We start from the raw sequence: 23082 nt of genomic DNA on the forward strand, positions 1-23082 counted from the left end.
AACCCTGTATATTATTACAGTCAGTGTGTTGTTTTTGTGTTCTGCTCCAAAAAAAAATAACATTTTTTATTTATTTATTTTTTTTTTTACAGCATCCCAGTCCATCAGTTTCAGTCTCTGTAGAAAACACTGTCAGAGGAGTGTCCTTTTTTAAAACTGGATGTGCGTTTTTTCATCTTTTCAAATGTGATTTGGTGTGAAAGGGCTTTAATCCTTGTATTTCATCTAATGTGAAGATACTGTATTGACAGCACAATGGGCACAGGAATGATAATCATTTAATCAGTTAATCAGATAATCTGATGTTGATAAATGTGAAAGAGATTCCTGCAGTTGTGAGCTTGGCAATAATTTACTTTGTGTCAACCTATAAACTATAAATCTTTTTTTTTGTTTTACTATGCAGCACTTACTATGCAGACTTTATAATGAAATAAAATGTAACTTAGGGTGTTATTTAACTTCCATTGTCCATTAAAATATTCAGTTGTGAATCTAAAATTGTATGTTTCTGTTCTGTTAATATTTCTTTTATAATTTTTTATGAAACAAGTTAACCAATATTTTTAAGTTAAATCGCCTGTTTTTTAAGAGGCAGATGAGAGTTACGTGGTAGAGTTGGTGGACACATGTAGCTTTCCTCGAGTAAGTGGGACTATTAAATAAGACGTAATTCCTCGTATTTGGCTGATCCTCTGTATTCATCCTTATTAGAATTATCATGTTGTGACATCTCCTATGATAGCATTTCATTTTCCATGTTACAAAATGTCAGGATTTGCGTGGGTAACTTGTTTTGACAGGGTGTTTGAAAGATATCTGATAAGAGGCTGTGTGGTACTTTTCTGAGGCCTTATTGTGACTTTTACTTCCTCATCAGTTTGGTATTCTGTCAAACTCTATGAGAACACGTCCTGATGAGCATTAGAGAGGCTTGTTGAAACAGGTATTACTTCAGTGACTGATCTAGTAAAGATTACAGTTAAAAAATATAATTTATGATTCGGGAGATTTAGAAGAAAGTTTATGAGAAATGTTTATCTGGTTTCTGAGTTTCTGTGCAGAGCTTGAATATAGGAATAGTTTGCCTGAAAATCTGACAATACATGGCTGGACTCTTTTTATTTCTAGTAAATGTATGTCATTAGAGACAAATTCAGTTTCTGAATCAGTTTATCTGATTTTGCTATTTATAGGTTTATGTTTGAGTTTTTTTATTCTATGAACTACGGAAAAACATCCCTCCCAAATTCCAAATATTCAAAAATATTGTCTTTCAGAGCATTTAGAAATGACAAAAAACATCCAAAGCTTTTAGACCTCAAATAACGCAAAGAAAACAAGCTCATATTTATAAAGTTTTAAGAGTTCATAAATTAATATTTGGTGCAATAAACCTGGTTTTTAATCACAGTTTTCATGCATCTTTGCATGTTCTCCTCCACCAGTCTTACACACTGCTTTTGGATAACTTTATGCCACTCCTGGTGTAAACATTCAAGCAGTTCAGCTTGGTTTGATGGCTTGTGATCATTCATCTTCCTACTGATTCTATTTCAGAGGTTTTCAATTTGGTAAAATCAAAGAAACTCATCATTTTAAGTGCTCTCTTTTTTCAGAGCTGTATACATATTAAATATATGGGAACAAAAATGTTTCTGACTAGCTCACAGAAAATTTAATCAAAGTTTTGTTACTTTTTACTGTATTTTGCTAGCTCAAAACATGCTATCAGCAAATGGCTATTCAGAAAGAGAAAGACAAGGGGGGAGAGAACTTAGAGAACTTTGGGCTGGAGTTCAGGCAGCTTCAGCTTGTTGTAGAAAGCGAGTCCCCTCTCTCCTATAGTAGAGTCAGGAAGAAAGGAGGATTTAAAGAGTTGACATCTCATCATGATACATAAGTGAAGTCCAAGAATTTTATATGATGTTAGATTGGAAAGGGACTTCAGGAATGTTCCTCCTCCCAAAATTTTGATATTTCATAACAACACTTGTGTTTTTTGGCTTTTTTGGATGTTAAAATACAGAAACGCAAAACTGCGAATGACAAAACTTCCATTAAGACTACTGATGATGAATCTCTAACTCGACTGCAAAACACCAGGGAATTATTAGAACAGAGATTTCAATGAGATTCTCTCTGTGCGCAGCTTGTATTACCTCAGCAAGGTCATATTTGTTTTGTATATTTTAATGACTGTTGTCACTTGTTGCATAATATTTCAAATCTCTCTGAATAGTTGGCAGCCCTCAATATTTGAGTGTTATGTTGGATCAGTGCCAATATCTCGACCGGATCTGATTTGACAAACTATCAAAACATAATCAGCTGGAAAAGGTTTTGATCACTGTTTTCATTTATAATCCGAGTGCAAACGAGGCCATGAGGACTATGAATAGATTCGATTGTGTCATTATTACAACACTATTACAAGTCTTTTTTAATATTTACAAGAAAAATCATTATTTAGCGTTATTTAATGTTTTGGAACGAACTTAAAATGTATAATGTGATTCACTTGTTGCATTCTTACAAATTTTGGGCTTAAAATATTGTTATTTTGCAACTATTTTAGTTCAACTAACTCTGTATTTCTGTATTTTGAACTACATAACGTGTCACTGTATTTTTGCCTGCAAATGTCTTAGCACATTTAAACAATTAAAAGTAATTTACAAAAGCAACAATGTGTGTTTGGGCAGTGATAATTTAATACAAATACTACATATCAAAACTGTATAAAATCTCAATATTAAATTTTACACACATACCACATTTCACCCTAATAAAAATTGCATAGTCCAGGAGTTATCATGCTCTCTATCCAGTTCCATACAAACAAATATTTTAAACACTAAAACACATACTAACATTACTTAAAACAACACAGCATTAGAGTGCAGCTTCTCTGTGTGTAGGTTCAGCAGCAGTGTTTGGTGGGCTCTCTCTCTGATTGGCCAGTCTTCTGCAGTAGAGGAAGATGCTGAGAGGATGGATGAAAGCCAGCAAAGTCAGGACAGTCAAGCTAATGTTCACCTGGAATGACAGTGAAGAACAGCACAAATAAACCTTAAACAATGCAAAGAAAACACATTCATATTTATAAAGTTTAACAAGTTCAGAACTCAATGAAGTTCAGAATCAACCTGGTTTTTAATCACAGTTTTCATGCATCTTGGCATGTTCCCCTCCACCAGTCTTACACACTGCTTTTGGATAACTTTATGTCACTCCTGGTGCTAAATTCAAGCAGTTTATCTTGGTTTGATGGCTTATTTTTTAATTTGGTAAAATCAAAGAAAGTGGTCTCTTATTTTCTTCCAGAGCTGCATATACAGATAGATATATCCAGAATTTAGAAAATACAATATTTTCTACAGACACATAGTTTATAGTAAATACAGCCAATACATGTCTGCGTTAAGTTACAGAAGTGCTCTTGGAAAAGGTCATTCACATACACAATGCCAAACATTACTAAAAGATAAGACTAACTTACACTCCTACAGAATCCTTACATCACATTTTAAGGTAAAGTGCCCGAATATGTATCATACTATTTATACTAATATAGCTATATAGCTTATCTGATTGCTTGCTTACTTTAGTACTTTAGATTCTAAGCTGTATGGTTTTGTTTAAACCAGCTTAAATAAGGTTATACCAAAAGGGATTACAACAAATATATCAGTGTTTCTTAATGTGGTTCTTGGAACCCACTGTCTGGCGGGCCCAAGGGATTGAGTTAAGAAACACTGCAATACAATACAAATGTAGTTAAATATTCCAGAGGTCTGTAGGCTATTCGACTGCTTCACACTGCTTTCACATTTCTCCCTTTATTATCATGGTAACGCTTGCCTTTTCCTCCCCCTAGTGTTTAGGGAATAGTACAGTTTCCTATAATATTGAACTTCTTTAATTCCCCAGACAACTCCCAACAGCACATATTTAACCATAGCAGTCTTTTGTTTGATGCCTGGTGCCTGAGGGTGCCAGCAGGGTATTATACAATATTTAACTGTGAAAATTTTCCATAAAGAAAGAAGAACGCCTAGAGGGCATAAGTGAAACTGTAGTATAAAATGTATATTCTATCTAATTAGAGGAAAATGAAAAAAAAAAAACAAAGAATAGACCAGTTTTCAAAGGAGAATATTACATTTATAACTGTTCATACTCCCATTTTTAGATTTAGTGCTAGATTTAGTGATATAACTACACAAGTGATATCACGCTATACTAAGTACATTTCTTTATTAAAATGCCTTAAAATGGACGGATGTAAAAGATAAAAATATATACTGACAGGCCAAAAGTCATGGTATAGCAGTATGTAAACTGATCATGAAGATTTAGTTTAGGGGCAGGCTTTGGGATGGCCACATATGCATAATTTGTGAGGTGTTATCTTGTGAATTAGGTTACTGGACAGTGTTCTTGTGGAGTGAGACCTGATACAAATGTACAAGCATCTCTGGCTAACTTTTATGAAGATGCAGATTTCATTTTCCAGCAGGACCTGGCACACTGCCCACACTGCCAAATATACCAATCAATCTTATATAATATGCTAATTTTCTGAGACACTGATTTTTGTGTGTTCATTGGCTGCAAGCCATAATCATCAACAATAAAATAAATAAACCTTTAAAATAGATCACCCTGTATTTAATACACATTTTACATGTTTCATATTTTGAATTTTTAATTACTAAAATAAAGTAACTTTTCAATGATATTCTAATTTTTGTGATGCACTAGTACTATACACTATTATACACAAGTATACATGTAATATGTATTGTTGCTTTTTCATACATAAGCTATGGCATTTGAATCCTATCCCAATATTTTAAATGCTTCAGAAACAGCGTGAACAAAACAAGACTTACATAGAATGGATCCCCTCCAAGAGTTTTCACCAGAGCCAAGCATGGATACTGCAGCAGCGACACCACTGCAGAGAGGGACATCACCAAACCATACAGCTTCCCAAAATGCTGAGCAGGAAACCTGAGAGGAATGACATTTCTTTACTAGTTTATCTGTTATCTGTAATTAATTAAATTTAATATTATTAATTCATGTGTTTTTATACTCATTTACTTACGCAATGCTAATAAAAGCAGCATTCCCTCCGTACAGAAACGAGCGATTGAGGACCTGCAGGATAAATGTGATGTACTGCAGGGGGAGGAGGGGAACGGTCGCACAGATGGAGAACAGCAGACACTGGAGAGATGTGATGAACAGGGATAGGACAGAGGATCGCAAGTCTGCTTCCTTCTCTGTCTCTCCTGCAAAAAAAAAAAAAAAATTTTATCATTTTATCAATTTAAAAAAAGGATACTGGTGTCATGAACATTATAAAGGTAATTTTCAGAATCCAACATGTTTCTATTTACTGTTTTTTTTTACACTGCGCTTCTTACTTAATTAGTAAATAACAAGGCATATCTGTCGTTATTCTAAAAAAATATTCAGAATGTAGAAAAAAAATAATCAAAAATGTGAATCAAAACGATTAAATAAAAAACAATTATTGTGTGTTGTGTTTTCCCAGTAAATATTCTAAATAATGAGATCAGACCAGAGAGGGCCTTAGAGGCTTGTATTAATAGAATCCGGAAATTATACAGCTCTGGAAAAAAAATAAGAGACCACTTACAAATTATGAGTTTCTTTGATTTACCAATTAAAAACCTCTGGAATATAATCAAGAGGAAGATGCATGATCACAACGATAAAACCAAACTGAACTGATTACATTTTTAAACCCGGAGTGGCATAACGTTATGCAAAAGCAGTGTGTAAGACTGGTGGAGGAGAACTTGCAAAGATGCATGAAAACTGTGATTAAAAACCAGGGTTATTCCACTAAATATTGATTTCTGAACTCTCAAAACTATATGAACTTGTTTTTTTTTTGCATTATTTGAGATTTTCAGCCATTTTCTGCAAATAAATGCTCTAAATGACAATATTTTTATTTGGAATTCGGGAGAAACGTTGTCTGTAGTTTATAGAATAAAACAACAATATTCATTTTACTCAAACATATACCAATAAATAGCAAAATCAGAGAAACTGAAGTGCTCTCTTAATTTTTTCCAGAGCTGTATATCCAATAACAAATAACATAATTCATAATATATGATACATATAAGTGTTTATGAACTTTTAAACAATACTGTACACATTTTTAAGTGTTTGCTGACCTGGTTTTAGTGCCTTGCCCTTGTGTCTGTCCATTAGCAGCCCGTTCCATGGAGCACAGAATATACCGGTCAGCTGAGTGATGGCGAAAGCATTGGTGTACTGGCTAACTGCAGAAGAGAGAGAGATTTAGGCAGAAGTGTAATAACAATGTAAGAAAAGAGAAATAAAGAAACAATGTCCTGTACAGTTTAGTTGAGTACATTAAAGCACCATATTTTCATACTGGAATTTACCAGTGTCTGGATCTTGGTTGGCCAGCCGGTTCAGCATGGGGTTCAGTGTCCCGATGAACAGATAATGGCGTAGCTGCATGACTGAAAGCCATATCAGATGCCACAGGAAGAACCAGGAGAGAACACAGCTCTTAAAACTGTTGTCTGCGGAGAGATTGAAAGAGAGAAATTTTTAACAATATTGAGTTGTTTAATGTTTTTTTACAGTATCACCCAGCTCTAGCACAGTCTAATGCAAATAAATAGGCACCACCAAACTTAAACAGGTGTCAGTGTTCATCTGTTAAAGAACTGCTTTTTCATTGAGAGTAAAACAGTGAAACAGTACCTTTCCCTGTTGGCTCCACCGATGGTGCTGAGTTTTCACACTTAAGTAGTTCACTCTCTCTGTCCTGTGCTGTCTCAGTTGTGTCTGCTACGTACTTTAGCTCTCGCGTTGCCTCAAATTCCTCCACATTATAGCTGTTCGATTTCCCACAGGTCACCCTGCACCAACAGAGAGAGACAGTCAACTCCATTTTATTAAGAACAGAAGCTCTCAACGATGCTGAGAGGTGATTTAATGAGAGTATGTTGTAGTCTCTTCACCCATATTTGTAGTTCTCTGGGACTGGGTAGGGGATGTGTGATTTGGGCATGAGGAAGAGGGTCCGCAGAAGGTGGATGACATCACAGACGGAGAGGAAGAGGAAAGAGGAACGGAGAGAGATTCCTTTCTCACGTAGGACCTTTGTGAAGGGAAAGCATGGGTGTTTTATAGAAGGACTGACAACATCATTACAAACAGATGAATGATCATTTTGCTTGGGTCACTTTTATTGCAGCTTTATTAATTTCTTGTGTATTTTGACATGGAGCAGGAACGAGTACCGTGTTCCTTGGCTTTTGTCATATCCCTTGGAAGTAAGATATGTTTGTGGGACCTCTACCAGAATCATTGGTCTGTTCACACTTACAATACTAGTCTTCTATGATGTATTTTAGATGCACATGTGGCACTATACACTGTCCCATCCATCTGGTGCACACTCCAACTCCCATAATTCATACTGCCTTGCCACGAGCACCCTAGACACTGTTCAGCCTCTCTCAAAAGATAACACCTCACACTTTCTGCAGGTATGGGTGTTCCCAAACCCCCCTGAGGTAACACTTCATGAACAATTTACATACTGCTCTCCCGTGACTTTTGGCATGTCAATGTATAGAACTACCTAACAGGGTTTTCCTTTAATTTGAAGAAACCTTAATTCCAATCACAAAAACATACAAGCATTCTAATATGTTTTAATACTAAAGAACCCATAAGTAAACAAAATCTAAAGTTTAAAGTGTTTAAAACGGAGTGTTTAGTATACCAATGTTTTTCTTACTTTGATGATGAGGAAAACTGCTGATGAAGAGTCAAAAGCCCCATTGTAAAGAGTAATGATGGTGGATCGATGAGTGCCAAACAGGTTCCCAACCTAGTGGAATGAAAAAAAATATTGCATTTCAGATTTAAGGTATGCAGTGGAGTATAGACCATTACATTGCACAATATACAAAAACTAATAGCAAGCCAGACACATATATTAACACATTTTTTTATGTTTGGACTGTGTTTGGAAATACATTGCTCCAACATACTGCAATTAACACAGCAATAAGCTGAATTCATTGTTATACGCAATTAACCAGAATGCCATTAAAGACATACATAAAAAACATCAGTGTCAGGAATACCCAGGCAGGGAGACGAGGAGGCGAACACAAGTGCAGGTAGGGACGAAACGAATAATTTAATAAATATATATATATATAAATAACAAAGATAAACAAATAACAAAGAACACGTAATAATAAAGTAAACCAAAACAAACGAGAGGAACTAGTGAACATAAACTAAACAAACAAGAAGTACTAAATATATATATATATATATATATATATATATATATATACAAACAGGGAGCAAATAAACAAAGAAACAAGTAAACAAGAAATAAAGAAATAAACAAGTAACGGAGGTGAGAAAACTAACAAACAAACAGGGAGGCTAATAAACGAGAAACTAAACAGAGCTAATAACAAAACAAACTTACTAGAGAATATAATAATAAACAGGGAATATATATACAAGGGAACAAACTAATAAACACAAGCAGGGGTATATACAAGGAACTAGGGAACACGGAAATAACCAAGAAACTAGAAATATTAAACAAGAGATGAACACAGAAACTAAGGCACGAGGAACAGAGGCTAAGAAACACAGAGAGAGACAAAACAACAGAGGAAGGTGCAAAGACCGACGGAGACAAAGTGGCAGAGGAGGGCTATTTAAAGAAACAAGAAACACACTATAATTGGAAACACCTAGGGAAGGGGCGGAGCTACAAATGAGACAAGTGGTGGAAAGGTACTGAGACGGGAGACACAGGGGAGCATAGGTCACGTGGGGAAGACACACAGAGACACGAGACGAGACCAGGATGTGACAATCAGGCTACATGAAACAAAAAATTATATTAATCATAACAGGATACAGTTGTGGAGTTAATACCTGTATGTTTGTAAGAAGAAACAAAATGCCCCCCACCGCAATGAAAGAAATAGCTGGAAAGAACAGGAAGGAAAGAGCTGGAAAAGAGGAAAATGAATCAATGAATCAATGAATCATGGACCTGACAATCTATGCTGATCACACTATACAATCTAACACACCTGATTCAGGTTATGATTAACTAATCAACAAACTAATTCTGTGCAGAATCAGATGCGATAAAATATGGATATCATAACATAATGTGAAGAGCATGAAATTCACAGGAGTGGGATTGGAAACTGCTGATATAATTTAATAATTACAGAAATATTATTACCTTTACTAGACAACGCCACAAGCAATGTCCCCAAGGTGTACAGGAATCTAAACAAATAAATGAAAAAAAGTGGTTTAATTAAATCAAAGTGTTTTTTTTATATTAGTTTTGGACACTTTTGCTGAAAATATCTGTAGCATATAAACATGATCAATGAATTGCTTATAGCCTAATTAACATGTAGTAAGCTTTAACTCTTTCAGGCAATGATACCATTACAATGGAAATCTCCAGCTCAGGACGCAGAATAAGGGCTTGTGTAAAATAACTGTATCTGATTTAGAACAGGTGTTATTAAGTTAGATTTTAAATACACTGCCTGCCAAAAAAATGTTGTCACCTGGATTTAACTAAGTAAATGATTTGGGGTTGATGCTGCAGTTGCAGCTGCAGGTCAGGTCTAGGTTCAGCAACAGTATGTGCTAAAAGAATGAGGTCAGCTGACTACCTGAATATACTGAATATAGACCAGGTTATTCCATCAATGGATGTTTTTTCTCCCCTGATGGTACGGCCATATTCTAAAATAACAATGCTTCAGGATTCAATGGGCTCCAACTGTAAAAGAGTGATTCAGGGAGCATGAGATCATTATTTTCACACATGTATTGTTCACCACAGAGTCCAGACCTTAACCTCACTGAGAATCTTTGGGAAGAAGACTTTATGCAGTGGTCAGACTCTACTATCATCAATGCTGCAAGATCTTGGTGAAAATAATTTAAACACTGGATTGAAATAAATGCAGAAGCTTATCAAAAGCTTATCCCAATCAAAGCTAATGGCAGTCCAACAAAATATTAGAGGGTGTGACCTTTTTTTTTGTCCAGTCAGTATATGTTGTTTTTAAGTGCATTACAGACATAACATAGCATTCTTATATTTTTGAATCCCTGGAGCATAATGCAGGTACCAAAAGGGTTAGATGTTTGTGCAACAAACCTCACAATTTTAACTGTCTAAAAGGTAAATTGTAATGTAGTTTAAGCCATTGCTATTCTGACAGAAATAATATTCAAATATGTACCCTGCTGCTTTTTTTTTTGCATCCTAACAATAAGAATAAATGCTACCACAGTTACATTTATAAACTGTGGCATGCGTAAAACATTTGGACACTCTTCCAAGTATAAGCACTTAGTAACACTTCCTCTGGCAGATATCACAGCTTGTAAACACTTTTTGTAGCCAAGTCTTTCTGTTCTTTTAGGACTTTTCGTCCACTCTTTCTTTGCAGAACACTTCTCTCAATTGTTTCAAAAAGGCTGATCTAGATGTCGATATAAAGACTTTGGAATTTGACTTTTGTGATAGAACAAGGCCTTTTAATGCATATTAAGCTGGATACATAATAATGATACACAATAGACGGGTACTTCGTCACTCTAATTTTGGCTACACCTTCCTGTCAGTTTTGTTTTCTGGGGTTCTTTTTCTTTCCGGTCAACATATGAGCAGTTTTCGTGGTCTTACAGATCCTAACTTGACTTCTAACTTAAAAACACAATCAAATATACTGTAATACAAGTATAAATTAGTATGCTTGCTCTTAACCCCTTAACGCCTGTTGTTGCAAATATGCGACTAACCGTTTGATTCAATCAACCTGCCAAGATAGCGCCTGCATTCCCCCAATGCCTGTTAGTGCATATTCGCCACGGACCTAGGAACCTTTGACAATTTACAATTCAAATGAATCTAGAATTCAAATTAATGAAATGTTTCCTGTAATATTTGTGTATATTGTGTTGGTGACAGTAATTGGTGTTATTTATTATTGAATGCCTGCTGTTGGGTGCATAAATAAAACATTGATTTTTCACTGTTTTATTACTCTGTTATTGTTATCTTAGTATGGACCATTATGTCTGCTGTAGCAAATTTGCAACATACCAAATTTACCCCAAATAGACCATATTGCCTGTTGTTGCAAATTTGCAACATACCAAAATTTCTATTTATTTTTGTGCAAAAGTGAAATTAATAATCTCAACAATATTTACTATCTACTTAAAGGTAAAACACACATGAAACATTTTTTCATATACAGCTACATTAATTCAGGCGTTAAGGGGTTAAAAATATACAAATATTTAATTTCCTACATTTTCTTTAATGTTCTAACTGTAAACTCACATTGCTAGAAGTCTTGTTGCCATTGTTCCAAAGCGGTCAAATATAAAGCCATTGGGCAGAGTAAGAAAGTTGTTCATAAAGGAAGCGACAGTGAAGATGAGGGAGAATCGCTCATCCTGAGCACTGCAGTCTAAGAGGGAGAGAACGAGAGAGAAAGAGAGCAAGTGAGTTAGTTAATTAGTTGTTATGTATTTAGCTATTTTAGGGACAACATGTTAAAAGCCTTAAAACTGATTTTTTTTAAAGAAAGTTGCATTTAAAAAGATTACAAACACCTGTATATTTAATTTCTTTTATTTTATTGTTAAATATATTTCCATAAAAAATAACTGATTTTGCAATATTTAAAGTTAAGAATTTCTTGTTACATATGGATACAAAATTGTTCATGAAGTGCTGCCTCAGGGGACAGCATGGGAAAATCTACACCTGTTTAAGACTGAACATTGGCCAACATGCTAAATGCAAGGTGTGTGAATTGTCAGATTCTGAGTGAGACCTGATAGTGTGTGCAAAATAAATGAAAAATCTCATGTCAAAAGAAAAGGTGTAAATGGCTCAGTCAAACAGTATATACTCAGCTTGGTCTCTGTCTTCAAAAATGACCAAACACAACAGATTACATATTTACTCACTAAATATCAGTACTTTCTCACATTTTATTAAGTCTTCTGGGCATTTAAAGAGTATTTAAATACTATGTTCAGCTGTTTCTTTAATTTTAAAGCAATGAAGGGTAGAAATTATTGTTGACTAATCGACAAACTGAAAAAATAAACATCATATTAACCAAAACAGACCTAATTCTCACCTGTAACTGTTGTGCCATTGGCTTCAGTCACATTGACACACAGATCACTGAAGTATCCATCGTTCTTCAGGACAAACACAAGAGAAGCCCATCCAAACACGACCCCAGCAAAGCACAGGCACTCCAGCAGGCCTGTAGCCAGAGTCAGTTTATGTCGGATTCTTGTTCCAGATCCTCCATCGCATCCCAGCATTTTCTCCTGCTTAACTCCAAAACCACTCCACAGAATGTCCAGCCAAGGCAGAGTGTGTGTAAATACTGCAGAAGGCCCTGCTCCAACTCCTACTGAAGGCAGCGTTTCATGTGTAGTTTCTCCTCGTGTTTATCACCCACACTCTCTACTGCTGCTGGTGTTACACTGTGTGCTCCAGTGTGATAGTAGAGAGAGAGGCGACTGAGTAAGTGCACCAGTGGAGTATGGACGAAGGAGATAAAACGAATCGCCCGCCTTTGAAACAAACCTCAAAATGAGTGGTGGGCCTCTCCACAGCTGCTTACTGAAGAACTGCTGGAAAGCTGTACAAGAAAAACGAGTGAATAAGAGAAGAAGAAATATATGTGCAGTAAATAAGAAGAAGCCGTGATCTTAGAGTCACATGTTAATGTTATATGCAATCATTGCGCAGGTCTTTATTGTGTAACTTCATTAGAAATGTTCCTCTTTTCATTCCTGACTTGGTTCCTCATATTGGATCTTTTGCCTTCAGTTTATTTCTTTCATCAAGCAGATTCTAGCATATTTTCATTTCAATAACATATCCATTTTGGTTAGCACAGCAAAATGTTTAGTCATAAGGGCCAGTGTAGCTGAGGTTTTTTATTATGTACTGTTTTAAACGTGTCAGTTTAGGTCCCTCTTTCTCACCATCATTGCTGGTTTAAATGTACCCACATCTACATCAACCATTGGTCAAACGTTTTTTATTATATTAATTTAGTATTTTACATTGGCATTTAAATGTATCCCTTTACTTGGTATCACTTTACATGGATGGGTTATTATACATAGCTCATAGTGTCTCACATTCAGCTGGATATCTATTACATGCCACTGAACTCTGAGATGAATGAACATGATTCTCAATGCTTTTGATAACCTTAAATCAACCCAAAAACATCATTCTAATTCTAACATTAATCTAAAACTTACATCTAGACCTAAACCTAAATTTTAAAGGTTAAGGTTAGGGTTAAGGTTAGGATTAGGTGTAGGGTTAGATTTAATAGACAGTTTTACATTTAATATTCAATTTCAGAATTAAATTGCATTTAATGGACATTTAGTTAAATGTTAGTTGAGCATCTATAAGGCATCAACAATGGAACAACCAAATAAGGTGTTAACCAAATTATAATTTATGGAATGATAAATGATAAATATTTTTTGCACTTAAAAGCTGTATTTGACTGTTATATAATGTTGTTACTTGCTTAACAAAATAATAAGTTTATTGTAGTATTAGTTTTGTTCATATTAGCATCTAAAATAAAAACAGATAAACATCTGAAAATTTTATTCGATTTTTTTTTTTTTTTTCATTTTCAATAAACATCAAGCCAGATTTTCTTGGCTCTGTGGTCAAACACTAACTAATAATGGAGGGCAACACAAATTGTGCAACAGATGGACAATGGCTTCTAACTGTCCACCAGCAATGTGGACCACAAACTTTCTGATAAAGCTAATAATAAAGAGATTCTACCACTGTGGACAGTGTGAGTAGTCTATCTTAGATATACTGCATGATCTAAACTTCCAGTGAAGCAAAATCCCAGCCCCTCATCATATTATTACAGATTACAAATGTCCAAAAAGATGTAATATGTGGGACTTTATTCAGGGCTGTGGACAGTCAGCCTGGACACATGCTCTCCCTGGTGAGCCCTAATCCAGATTACCACGTCTGCCTTCTGTAATCTCTCTGCCCAACAGGCTTCCTCATCGATGAATACAACGTAAAAGGCAACACGACACTATCAGCGTGCTCCACTCCCCCTCTGATAGGGGATATGAAGTACACGACAGCGTGGCTCATCGCGTTATATTCCACTGCAGCTCGGAAATCCCACCAATTTAATAACCCCAGCCTCACTGGTCTCTGTAGTGTGAGTTAAATAGAGCTATACTACAGGACAGTGTGGTGGATTTCAGGCTGCTTCAGGCTGATCACTATCACTATCATCACCATCACTATTGCCATGCCCTGCTGCCGGTCTGTACAGCGTTTATAACGAGTTCATCTCTCAGTGATAATGCAGAACGCAGATCAAACACTTACAGTGCGCATCTCTGATTTACTGCCCGGCGATCCAGCCGCTGAAGAACCTGAATGAAGCGCGCTCCCGCTGCAGACATGCACGCGCAGGAGGAGGGCGCGCGCGCACGTTCACGACAGCTGCTTATTCTTTTGTGTGTCTGAAGCTGGTTTACATTGTTTTAGTTTACATCGGCTTTAGGTATATATAAAGGCTATCTTTCTTTCTATTGGACAAAATGAATAAGGAATCCACTCTTTCTTTAATTCCCAATAGACTTCTTCCAAAGAACATTGAATAAACTTTCATTTTTGGTTGCTTTAAATCTTTTAAGGTTGATGATGGACAAACTAGCTTAACCCTTTCAGACTCTTTATCAATTACAATGGATACCATGCACTTTCTTTTTTCAATTGCTTTGTTGCACAGAACGCTAATTGAAACCTGTTGTCCATCAGAATAGATCATAAACCAGCCAATGAAACAGTAGCTTAGCCCCGCCCACTGCACTGGGAGAAAAATAATCAGCAACTCAGACATTAGGGCATGTCAGCACTTCAGGACAAAATAAGTGATTTAGATCATGTTTTATCATGTTTAGGAATACAAAGTTTTGGTCAATTTGATTTGTTTTAATATAGATTTTATACTATTTTGTGTGCATTATTACCGTAGACTGTATATAGCTGGACAGAGCATCGTCTCTCAAAAGTGAAGCCACCACAGGTCGGGCGCCCCCTGCTGTTCGGTTTCAGAAAGCTGTGTAACCCCACCCATCCCCATAGGTTTCAATGGCAAAACAGACTTTCAATCACGTTTTTTTCTAATATACTGTAATTCTACCTCCTTTATTTAAATGCAACAGCTAGTGTAACATCTGCTTATATTGTCAAATTTTTATATCCCCACAGAATTCGTTTTTTAAAATGTTATTCAGCTCTATTCAAAAAAGGTGTGGTTATTGTAAAACGGCTGGTTATGGGCGGGACCAATAACAGACCATCAGCTCCGCTCCGCCCCGCTCTGCAGTCTGTGACCGGGAGGCAGCCCTCAGGGGAGGGTTTATTTAAATGAGTAGGCTGTCTCTCCACAGCCTTTCTCCCTCCTCTGGACTCTACTGCGCAGAATCGGGTGTCAGGATCGCCAACATGGCGGAAGATTTTGGCTTCATTTTCATTGAATGAATGGGAACGGCGACACGGCGTCCATCTTTTTTTACAATCTCTGATTATTACAGACAGAAAACACCACTTATATTTTTCCATCACTGAAACATAATTCAGGTCTGAAAGTGTTAAAACAACCTTTAACACTACCTAATAGGCATTGGTTGATTATAAAATTCTGACAAGGAACATGTAGATAGATAATATATAGCTTTTTAGTAAATTGTCAAGTGTCCAGAAGTGCAGAGTATACAGTAAAGTGTCAATAGTGCAGATAAAAGATTAACCTCTGATCTAACATCAGCTGCTCTCCTTTCTCTTCCGGCCAAACAAAGAAAAGTTGAAGAGACTGATGGTTATTATTTACATGGTTATTATTTAGATGTCCCTTATACACTGCAAGACCACAGTACAGTCAATAGGATAAACATACAAACAACATATACATGTATTTTTTAATGTTTATTGGTTACAAAGTAATTGCAATTTACATGAAAATAGCACATTAATCAATCTCTATCAAACAAACTGTCACAGCTTAGCCCATGTCTGCCTTGTGTTTCTCCCTCATTTGGTCTCTTGTGCTCCTGCCCCTCTGTTTACCTGTCATGTTTCCCAGCCATGTGCTTCTGTTGTGTTTTGGTCCTGTCTCCGCCCTAGCCCCACCCTGTCATTAGTGATTTGTAACCCCGCCCCCTCTTGATTGATCCTCAGGTGTTTCCAGTTTCTTGTTCCCTCCTCATGTATATAAGCCCCTTTGTTTCAAGCCTTCTTTGTCTAGTCTTTTGTTGCTTTGTTTGCTGTCTGTGTTCAGGTTTGTTTCATGCTGTTTCTTAGATTCTTGTTTTCAAGTTTAGTGTTTTGTAGTTATGTATTCAGTGTAACTTTGGTTTATTTTGTTTGTTTGTTAATTTGTTTTAGTTTTTATTAATTTAATAAAATTAATTATATTCTGTCCATCCCCTCACTTCTGTAACATAAGACTAGACCCAAAAATATGGACGTAGCAGAATATCTTCGCAGAGGTGGGCAGAGTTTGGGGGAGGAGTACCTTCGAAAGACTGCTTGAACTGGATGAATACCTGTTCCAGGCTTCCCAAGTGCGTGGTCCATCCTCCCCAGCTCCAGCAGCACCCGCCGCCTCTGCTTCAGCGCTGCCCAAGCTGCACCCGCCGCGCCTGCCCAAGCTGCACCCGCCGCGCCTGCCCAAGCTGCACCCGCCGCGCCTGCCCAAGCTGCACCCGCCGCGCCTGCCCAAGCTGCACCCGCCGCGCCTGCCCAAGCTGCACCCGCCGCGCCTGCCCAAGCTGCACCCGCCGCGCCTGCCCAAGCTGCACCCGCCGCGCCTGCCCAAGCTGCACCCGCTGCTACAGCCTCAGCTCCAGCACCAGCAGCTCCTGCTGCTACAGCCTCAGCTCCAGCACCAGCAGCTCCCGCTGCTACAGCCTCAGCTCCAGCTCCAGCACCAGCAGCTCCCGCTGCTACAGCCTCCGCTCCTGCTCCTGTGTCTGCAGTGCCTGCCACCCACGTGGTACCCACTGCTTCAGCTCCAGTGCCAGCGGTGCCCGCCGCTCCTGTTTCTGCAGTGCCTGCCACCCACGTGGTACCCACTGCTTCAGCTCCAGTGCCAGCGGTGCCCGCCGCTCCTGCTCCTGTTTCTGCAGTGCCTGCCACCCACGTGGTACCCACTGCTTCAGCTCCAGTGCCAGCGGTGCCCGCCGCTCCTGCTCCTGTGACTGCAGTGACTGCCGCCCATGTGGTACCCACTGCCTCTGACCCTGTGCCCGCGGCTCCGGCCGCCTCTGACCCTGTGCCCGCGGCTCCGGCCGCCTCTGACCCTGTGCCCGCGGCTCCGGCCGCCTCTGACCCTGTGCCCGCGGCTCCGGCCGCCCTTGTGCCTGCTCCCAGAACTAAGCACACCCCCAGGTCGTGTGCTTCCAGACCTGCTCCAAGATCTCCTGCTTCAACCCCTCGAACTCTGCCCAGGCTGGTTCCGCAGACTTTGAACTTCACCAGTCCTGGGCTCCAGTCTATGTGTGTGTTTGTACCCATGTCTCTCCCTGTCCTGGTCCCCGTGTCTGTGTTTGTTCCCATTCCTGTCCCCAGTGGTTTTTCTATTCCCGTCCCTATCACCATATTCGTGTCAGTCCCAGTAAGTGTGTTTGTCCCAGTTCCCCTGCCCAGTCTTGTCCAGTCCCAGTTCCCGGCCACTGTCCAGTCTGTTTCAACCCCTTGTCCAGTCCCAGTTCCCTGTGTAGTGTCCAGCCCCCTGTCCAGTCTAGTGTCCACTCCTCTGTCCAGTCTCAGCCCTTTGTCCTGTCCATGTCCCCTGTCCAGTCTCAGCCCCCTGTCCAGTCTTTTGTCTAGTCCTTGTCCCCTGTCCAGTCTCAGCCCCCTGTCCAGTCTTTTGTCCAGTCCTTGTCCCCTGTCCAGTCTCAGCCCCCTGTCCAGTCTTTTGTCCAGTCCTTGTCCCCTGTCCAGTCTCAGCCCCCTGTCCAGTCTTTTGTCCAGTCCTTGTCCCCTGTCCAGTCTCAGCCCCCTGTCCAGTCTTTTGTCCAGTCCTTGTCCCCTGTCCAGTCTCAGCCCCCTGTCCAGTCTTTTGTCCAGTCCTTGTCCCCTGTCCAGTCTCAGCCCCCTGTCCAGTCTTTTGTCCAGTCCTTGTCCCCTGTCCAGTCTCAGCCCCCTGTCCAGTCTTTTGTCCAGTCCTTGTCCCCTGTCCAGTCTCAGCCCCCTGTCCAGTCTTTTGTCCAGTCCTTGTCCCCTGTCCAGTCTCAGCCCCCTGTCCAGTCTTTTGTCCAGTCCTTGTCCCCTGTCCAGTCTCAGCCCCCTGTCCAGTCTTTTGTCCAGTCCTTGTCCCCTGTCCAGTCTCAGCCCCCTGTCCAGTCTTTTGTCCAGTCCTTGTCCCCTGTCCAGTCTCAGCCCCCTGTCCAGTCTTTTGTCCAGTCCTTGTCCCCTGTCCAGTCTCAGCCCCCTGTCCAGTCCTTGTCCCCTGTCCAGTCCTTGTCCCCTGTCCAGTCTCAGCCCCTGTCCAGTCCTTGTCCCCTGTCCAGTCTCAGCCCCCTGTCCAGTCCTTTGTCCAGTCCTTGTCCCCTGTCCAGTCTCAGCCCCCTGTCCAGTCCTTGTCCCCTGTCCAGTCCTTGTCCCCTGTCCAGTCTCAGCCCCCTGTCCAGTCTCAGCCCCTGTCCAGTCCTTGTCCCCTGTCCAGTCTCAGCCCCCTGTCCAGTCCTTGTCCCCTGTCCAGTCTCAGCCCCCTGTCCAGTCCTTGTCCCCTGTCCAGTCTCAGCCCCCTGTCCAGTCCTTGTCCCCTGTCCAGTCCTTGTCCCCTGTCCAGTCTCAGCCCCCTGTCCAGTCTCAGCCCCCTGTCCAGTCTCAGCCCCCTGTCCAGTCCTTGTCCCCTGTCCAGTCTCAGCCCCCTGTCCAGTCCTTGTCCCCTGTCCAGTCTTTTGTCCAGTCCTTGTCCCCTGTCCAGTCTCAGCCCCCTGTCCAGTCTTTTGTCCAGTCCTTGTCCCCTGTCCAGTCTCAGCCCCCTGTCCAGTCTTTTGTCCAGTCCTTGTCCCCTGTCCAGTCTCAGCCCCCTGTCCAGTCCTTGTCCCCTGTCCAGTCTCAGCCCCCTGTCCAGTCTCAGCCCCCTGTCCAGTCTCAGCCCCCTGTCCAGTCTTTTGTCCAGTCCTTGTCCCCTGTCCAGTCTCAGCCCCCTGTCCAGTCTTTTGTCCAGTCCTTGTCCCCTGTCCAGTCTCAGCCCCCTGTCCAGTCTTTTGTCCAGTCCTTGTCCCCTGTCCAGTCTCAGCCCCCTGTCCAGTCTTTTGTCCAGTCCTTGTCCCCTGTCCAGTCTCAGCCCCCTGTCCAGTCTTTTGTCCAGTCCTTGTCCCCTGTCCAGTCTCAGCCCCCTGTCCAGTCTTTTGTCCAGTCCTTGTCCCCTGTCCAGTCTCAGCCCCCTGTCCAGTCTTTTGTCCAGTCCTTGTCCCCTGTCCAGTCTCAGCCCCCTGTCCAGTCTTTTGTCCAGTCCTTGTCCCCTGTCCAGTCTCAGCCCCCTGTCCAGTCTTTTGTCCAGTCCTTGTCCCCTGTCCAGTCTCAGCCCCCTGTCCAGTCCTTGTCCCCTGTCCAGTCTCAGCCCCCTGTCCAGTCTTTGTTACCATTCATAGTCCAGTCTCCTGTTTTGTCATGAGTTCCTTCGTCCTAGTTCTGTCGTCTTGTTCTCTGTTCCCTCTCTCTGCGCCTCTGGTAGTGGTGTCGTTGAGGGGGAGTTATGTCACAGCTTAGCCCATGTCTGCCTTGTGTTTCTCCCTCATTTGGTCTCTTGTGCTCCTGCCCCTCTGTTTACCTGTCATGTTTCCCAGCCATGTGCTTCTGTTGTGTTTTGGTCCTGTCTCCGCCCTAGCCCCACCCTGTCATTAGTTATTTGTAACCCCGCCCCCTCTTGATTGATCCTCAGGTGTTTCCAGTTTCTTGTTCCCTCCTCATGTATATAAGCCCCTTTGTTTCAAGCCTTCTTTGTCTAGTCTTTTGTTGGTTTGTTTGCTGTCCGTGTTCAGGTTTGTTTCATGCTGTTTCTTAGATTCCTGTTTTCAAGTTTAGTGTTTTGTAGTTATGTATTCAGTGTAACTTTGGTTTATTTTGTTTGTTTGTTAATTTGTTTTAGTTTTTATTAATTTAATAAAATTAATTAAATTCTGCACTTACGTCCATCCCCTCACTTCTGTAACACAAACCAAAAATATTTGCTGGTAGCACACCAAATAGTAAATAAGCATGAGTGTTATAAGCACTAAAATAAAAATAAATAAAGCTATCAATAAAGAAGTAAAATAAATGTTACATTGCAATAAGTCAATCAGATTTAAATATCCCACATTTTAACTTATAACAATATATACAGTATTGTGCAAAAGTTTGGGAATATCAGTAAAGGAAAGCTTATCTGTGAAGTAAGTGTTCAATATCTCACTAAAGCATTACAATAAATACAAACAGCAATTTTACAAAAAGCAGAGCTTTTAAAGCCCTGTTGTCCTTAAAACATTTCCTAATCTCTCCTCATTTGAGTTTAATAGTTATTTCTGGTTCTCATCATATCAACCACAGGTTTGGTAAATTAGGTGAGCTGCTGACGGAACTGAACATATACACTTGCTAACTGAGGAACATCCAGGAGAAATCTGGAACTACACTTTGTTCTTCAGCTTGGCTCACAGGACATACCATACTTAGCTAAAAATTAGAATTTCTTGTTACATTTTACTGTATGTATGTTTATTTACATCTGTTTAAATCATATGTGGTGCTTTTTTCCGGTAAAAACACTCATTGCTGAGATAAATGGACTTTCTTTGTAAATATCTATTTATTGTTTTTTTTTTCTTTTTACCCAAGAACAAGTACAGCACACATAAACAAGTAAAGAAATAAAAAAACATTGAACAACAGAATAAAATACAGTAAATAACCCAACACATTTTTCCATTACAAGGGGTATGAAGCTGTTGTAGGGTCTGGCAGTGATGGCTCAGGTGCTCCGGTATCTTCTGCCAGATGGCAGCAGTGAAAAGAGTCTGTGTGAGGAATGGGTGTGGTCATCCAAAATGCTGGTGGCTTTGCGAATGCAGCTTGTGCTGTAGATGCCGATGAGACACCAATGATCTTCTCAGCTGTCCTCACTATCCACTCTACGGTCTCTCAAACCAGAAGGTAATGTAAGTACTCAAGATGGTCTTTGCAGTCCCTCAGACTTAACAATCTGGAGTTGGGACAGCGTCAATATCTCTAGGAAATGTCTTTCAGAAAAATAAGAAGAAAATGGAAGAAAAAAATAATCAGTCATTATAAAGTTGTGCATCACAAAACCATATTAAACAAAAAGCAGTGATTTTCTGCACTTTTAATGTACAAAAACATATTGACCAAATCTGTTAAACCTGTCCAATGCTGTTTTTTATGCAATTAGCTGTTGAAATGTATATGCTTCTGGTTTTACTCTGCATCACTGTGCATCTGTTTTTCGTGAGAAAAAAAAATTATTTTTTGGATTTTTTGAACTGCTGCCTATAACTACACTCTTCAAAAAGAGTGTTTTTTTGAGCAATGACATAGAATAATCTTTTATGGTCCCTTAATAAACCCTGCTTGTGATAAAGGTGTATGTATGCAAAAATAAAACTTTAAAGTGTCTAAAGAATCTTTATGTAAAACAATTTAATATAAAAGTTCTTTACCAGTTTAAAGTTTCTTCATGCTGTGCTCAGTAGGCTGTAGTCAGCACTACAGCTCAGTAGCTTCCCATATATGCAGTCCGGAGGTCTTTGGGAAGTATTAATTATTCACACAATAAGATTTATTCCTAATAATGGATCCTCATTGCAACATATCAGTGGTAATGCAGTAAACTGAATAACTAAGAGCGGCTTTGATGTTGAAAAAAAAAACTAGGTAATAGTTGAGTAAAAGAGGAACTACGTTTCCTGGCAGGGGTCACACACACGCACTCACACACACAGCTTCTGACAGTCACATGAAGTTTGCTCTGAGATCACACAGAGTTATTTCAGTACTCAGACAGATACAATCTCATGCAATGCACAGACACACACACACACAGGGAGGCTGGCTTGTTTACAACATGCTTTTAAACAGCATGTTTTTTTCTTTTACAAAAATGTGCAAACAATAATGCATAAATACACAGTAAGCATGATTGACAAATACTACTACTACTACTACTACTCACAAGAAGAAGAAGAATGAAAAAAGGAAGAAGGAGCTTCATAAAACCAAAAATAAACAATTAAATAAAAAAATACATAAATTATAAATACATACATTTTTTTATATATTTTTTATATTAAGTGTTTTTTTCCCTTTTATTTAATATATTCTAGAATTGAGAACATCTGGCAAGGTATTTGAAAGATAGCAATGTTAAATGTATAAATATGAGTTTATGCATTAAAATGATTCCTGTCTTTACCCGATCAGCACACCTAAACTATTTTTGTTGTGGACAGTGGACAATTCAGTCCACATGCAGAAACTAACTGAAAAAAAGATGTTGGAATTCACTGATATAGGTAATTTAATATAAATACATCTACTTATGTCACTAATAGTAGATTGGCCCCACCATTTAACCATAAAGTTGAAGTGCTTAAACCTGGTTTTTGTACCATTAGAACAGAGGTAATTTAACTGTATCAAGGCCTCTAAGATGGTATCATGTAAAAATAAATAAAATAATGCATGGCCACGACTTGTTGTGGAAATTAGATCACTAAACTGTGGGAATGAGTTATCTCGTTCCCATGCCTTAGTAAGTTTGGTTGTTATACCTGGCATTTAATGTTCATTTTTTAATATAATGCAGTATACATATAGTTGTTAAAAGCACAGTGTGCATACTT

General features: G+C 39.3%; 1 protein-coding gene across 1 annotated transcript; it reads right to left on the reverse strand.

Moving 5' to 3' along the window:
• Positions 1-2692: 2692 nt before the first annotated feature.
• Positions 2693-14653, reverse strand: slc43a3a (solute carrier family 43 member 3a). The gene is made up of 13 exons (XM_022684905.2): positions 14549-14653; positions 12270-12785; positions 11459-11588; positions 9323-9369; positions 9004-9080; positions 7832-7924; positions 7047-7186; positions 6787-6944; positions 6459-6602; positions 6225-6332; positions 5117-5303; positions 4899-5019; positions 2693-3039 (listed from the first exon to the last, which is right to left on the reverse strand). The coding sequence occupies exons 2-13, from the start codon at positions 12460-12462 to the stop codon at positions 2896-2898; spliced, it is 1542 nt and encodes a 513-aa protein (XP_022540626.2). The 5' UTR covers positions 12463-12785; positions 14549-14653; the 3' UTR covers positions 2693-2895.
• Positions 14654-23082: the final 8429 nt, after the last annotated feature.

Source organism: Astyanax mexicanus, chromosome 7 (genome assembly GCF_023375975.1).
Source record: "Astyanax mexicanus isolate ESR-SI-001 chromosome 7, AstMex3_surface, whole genome shotgun sequence".
Taxonomy (NCBI): Eukaryota; Metazoa; Chordata; class Actinopteri; order Characiformes; family Acestrorhamphidae; genus Astyanax; species Astyanax mexicanus.

What these genes read in the sequence shown, in the direction of transcription:
- slc43a3a (XM_022684905.2), bottom strand. Translation starts at nt 12,462, where the DNA reads ATGCTGGGATGCGATGGAGGATCTGGAACAAGAATCCGACATAAACTG. An exon ending in TTCTTCTTACAAACATACAG is followed by an intron (nt 7,925 to 9,003) that starts GTATTAACTCCA and finishes TCATTCCACTAG; the next exon opens with GTTGGGAACCTGTTTGGCAC. An exon ending in TTGGAGGGGATCCATTCTAT is followed by an intron (nt 3,040 to 4,898) that starts GTAAGTCTTGTT and finishes CTGTCATTCCAG; the next exon opens with GTGAACATTAGCTTGACTGT.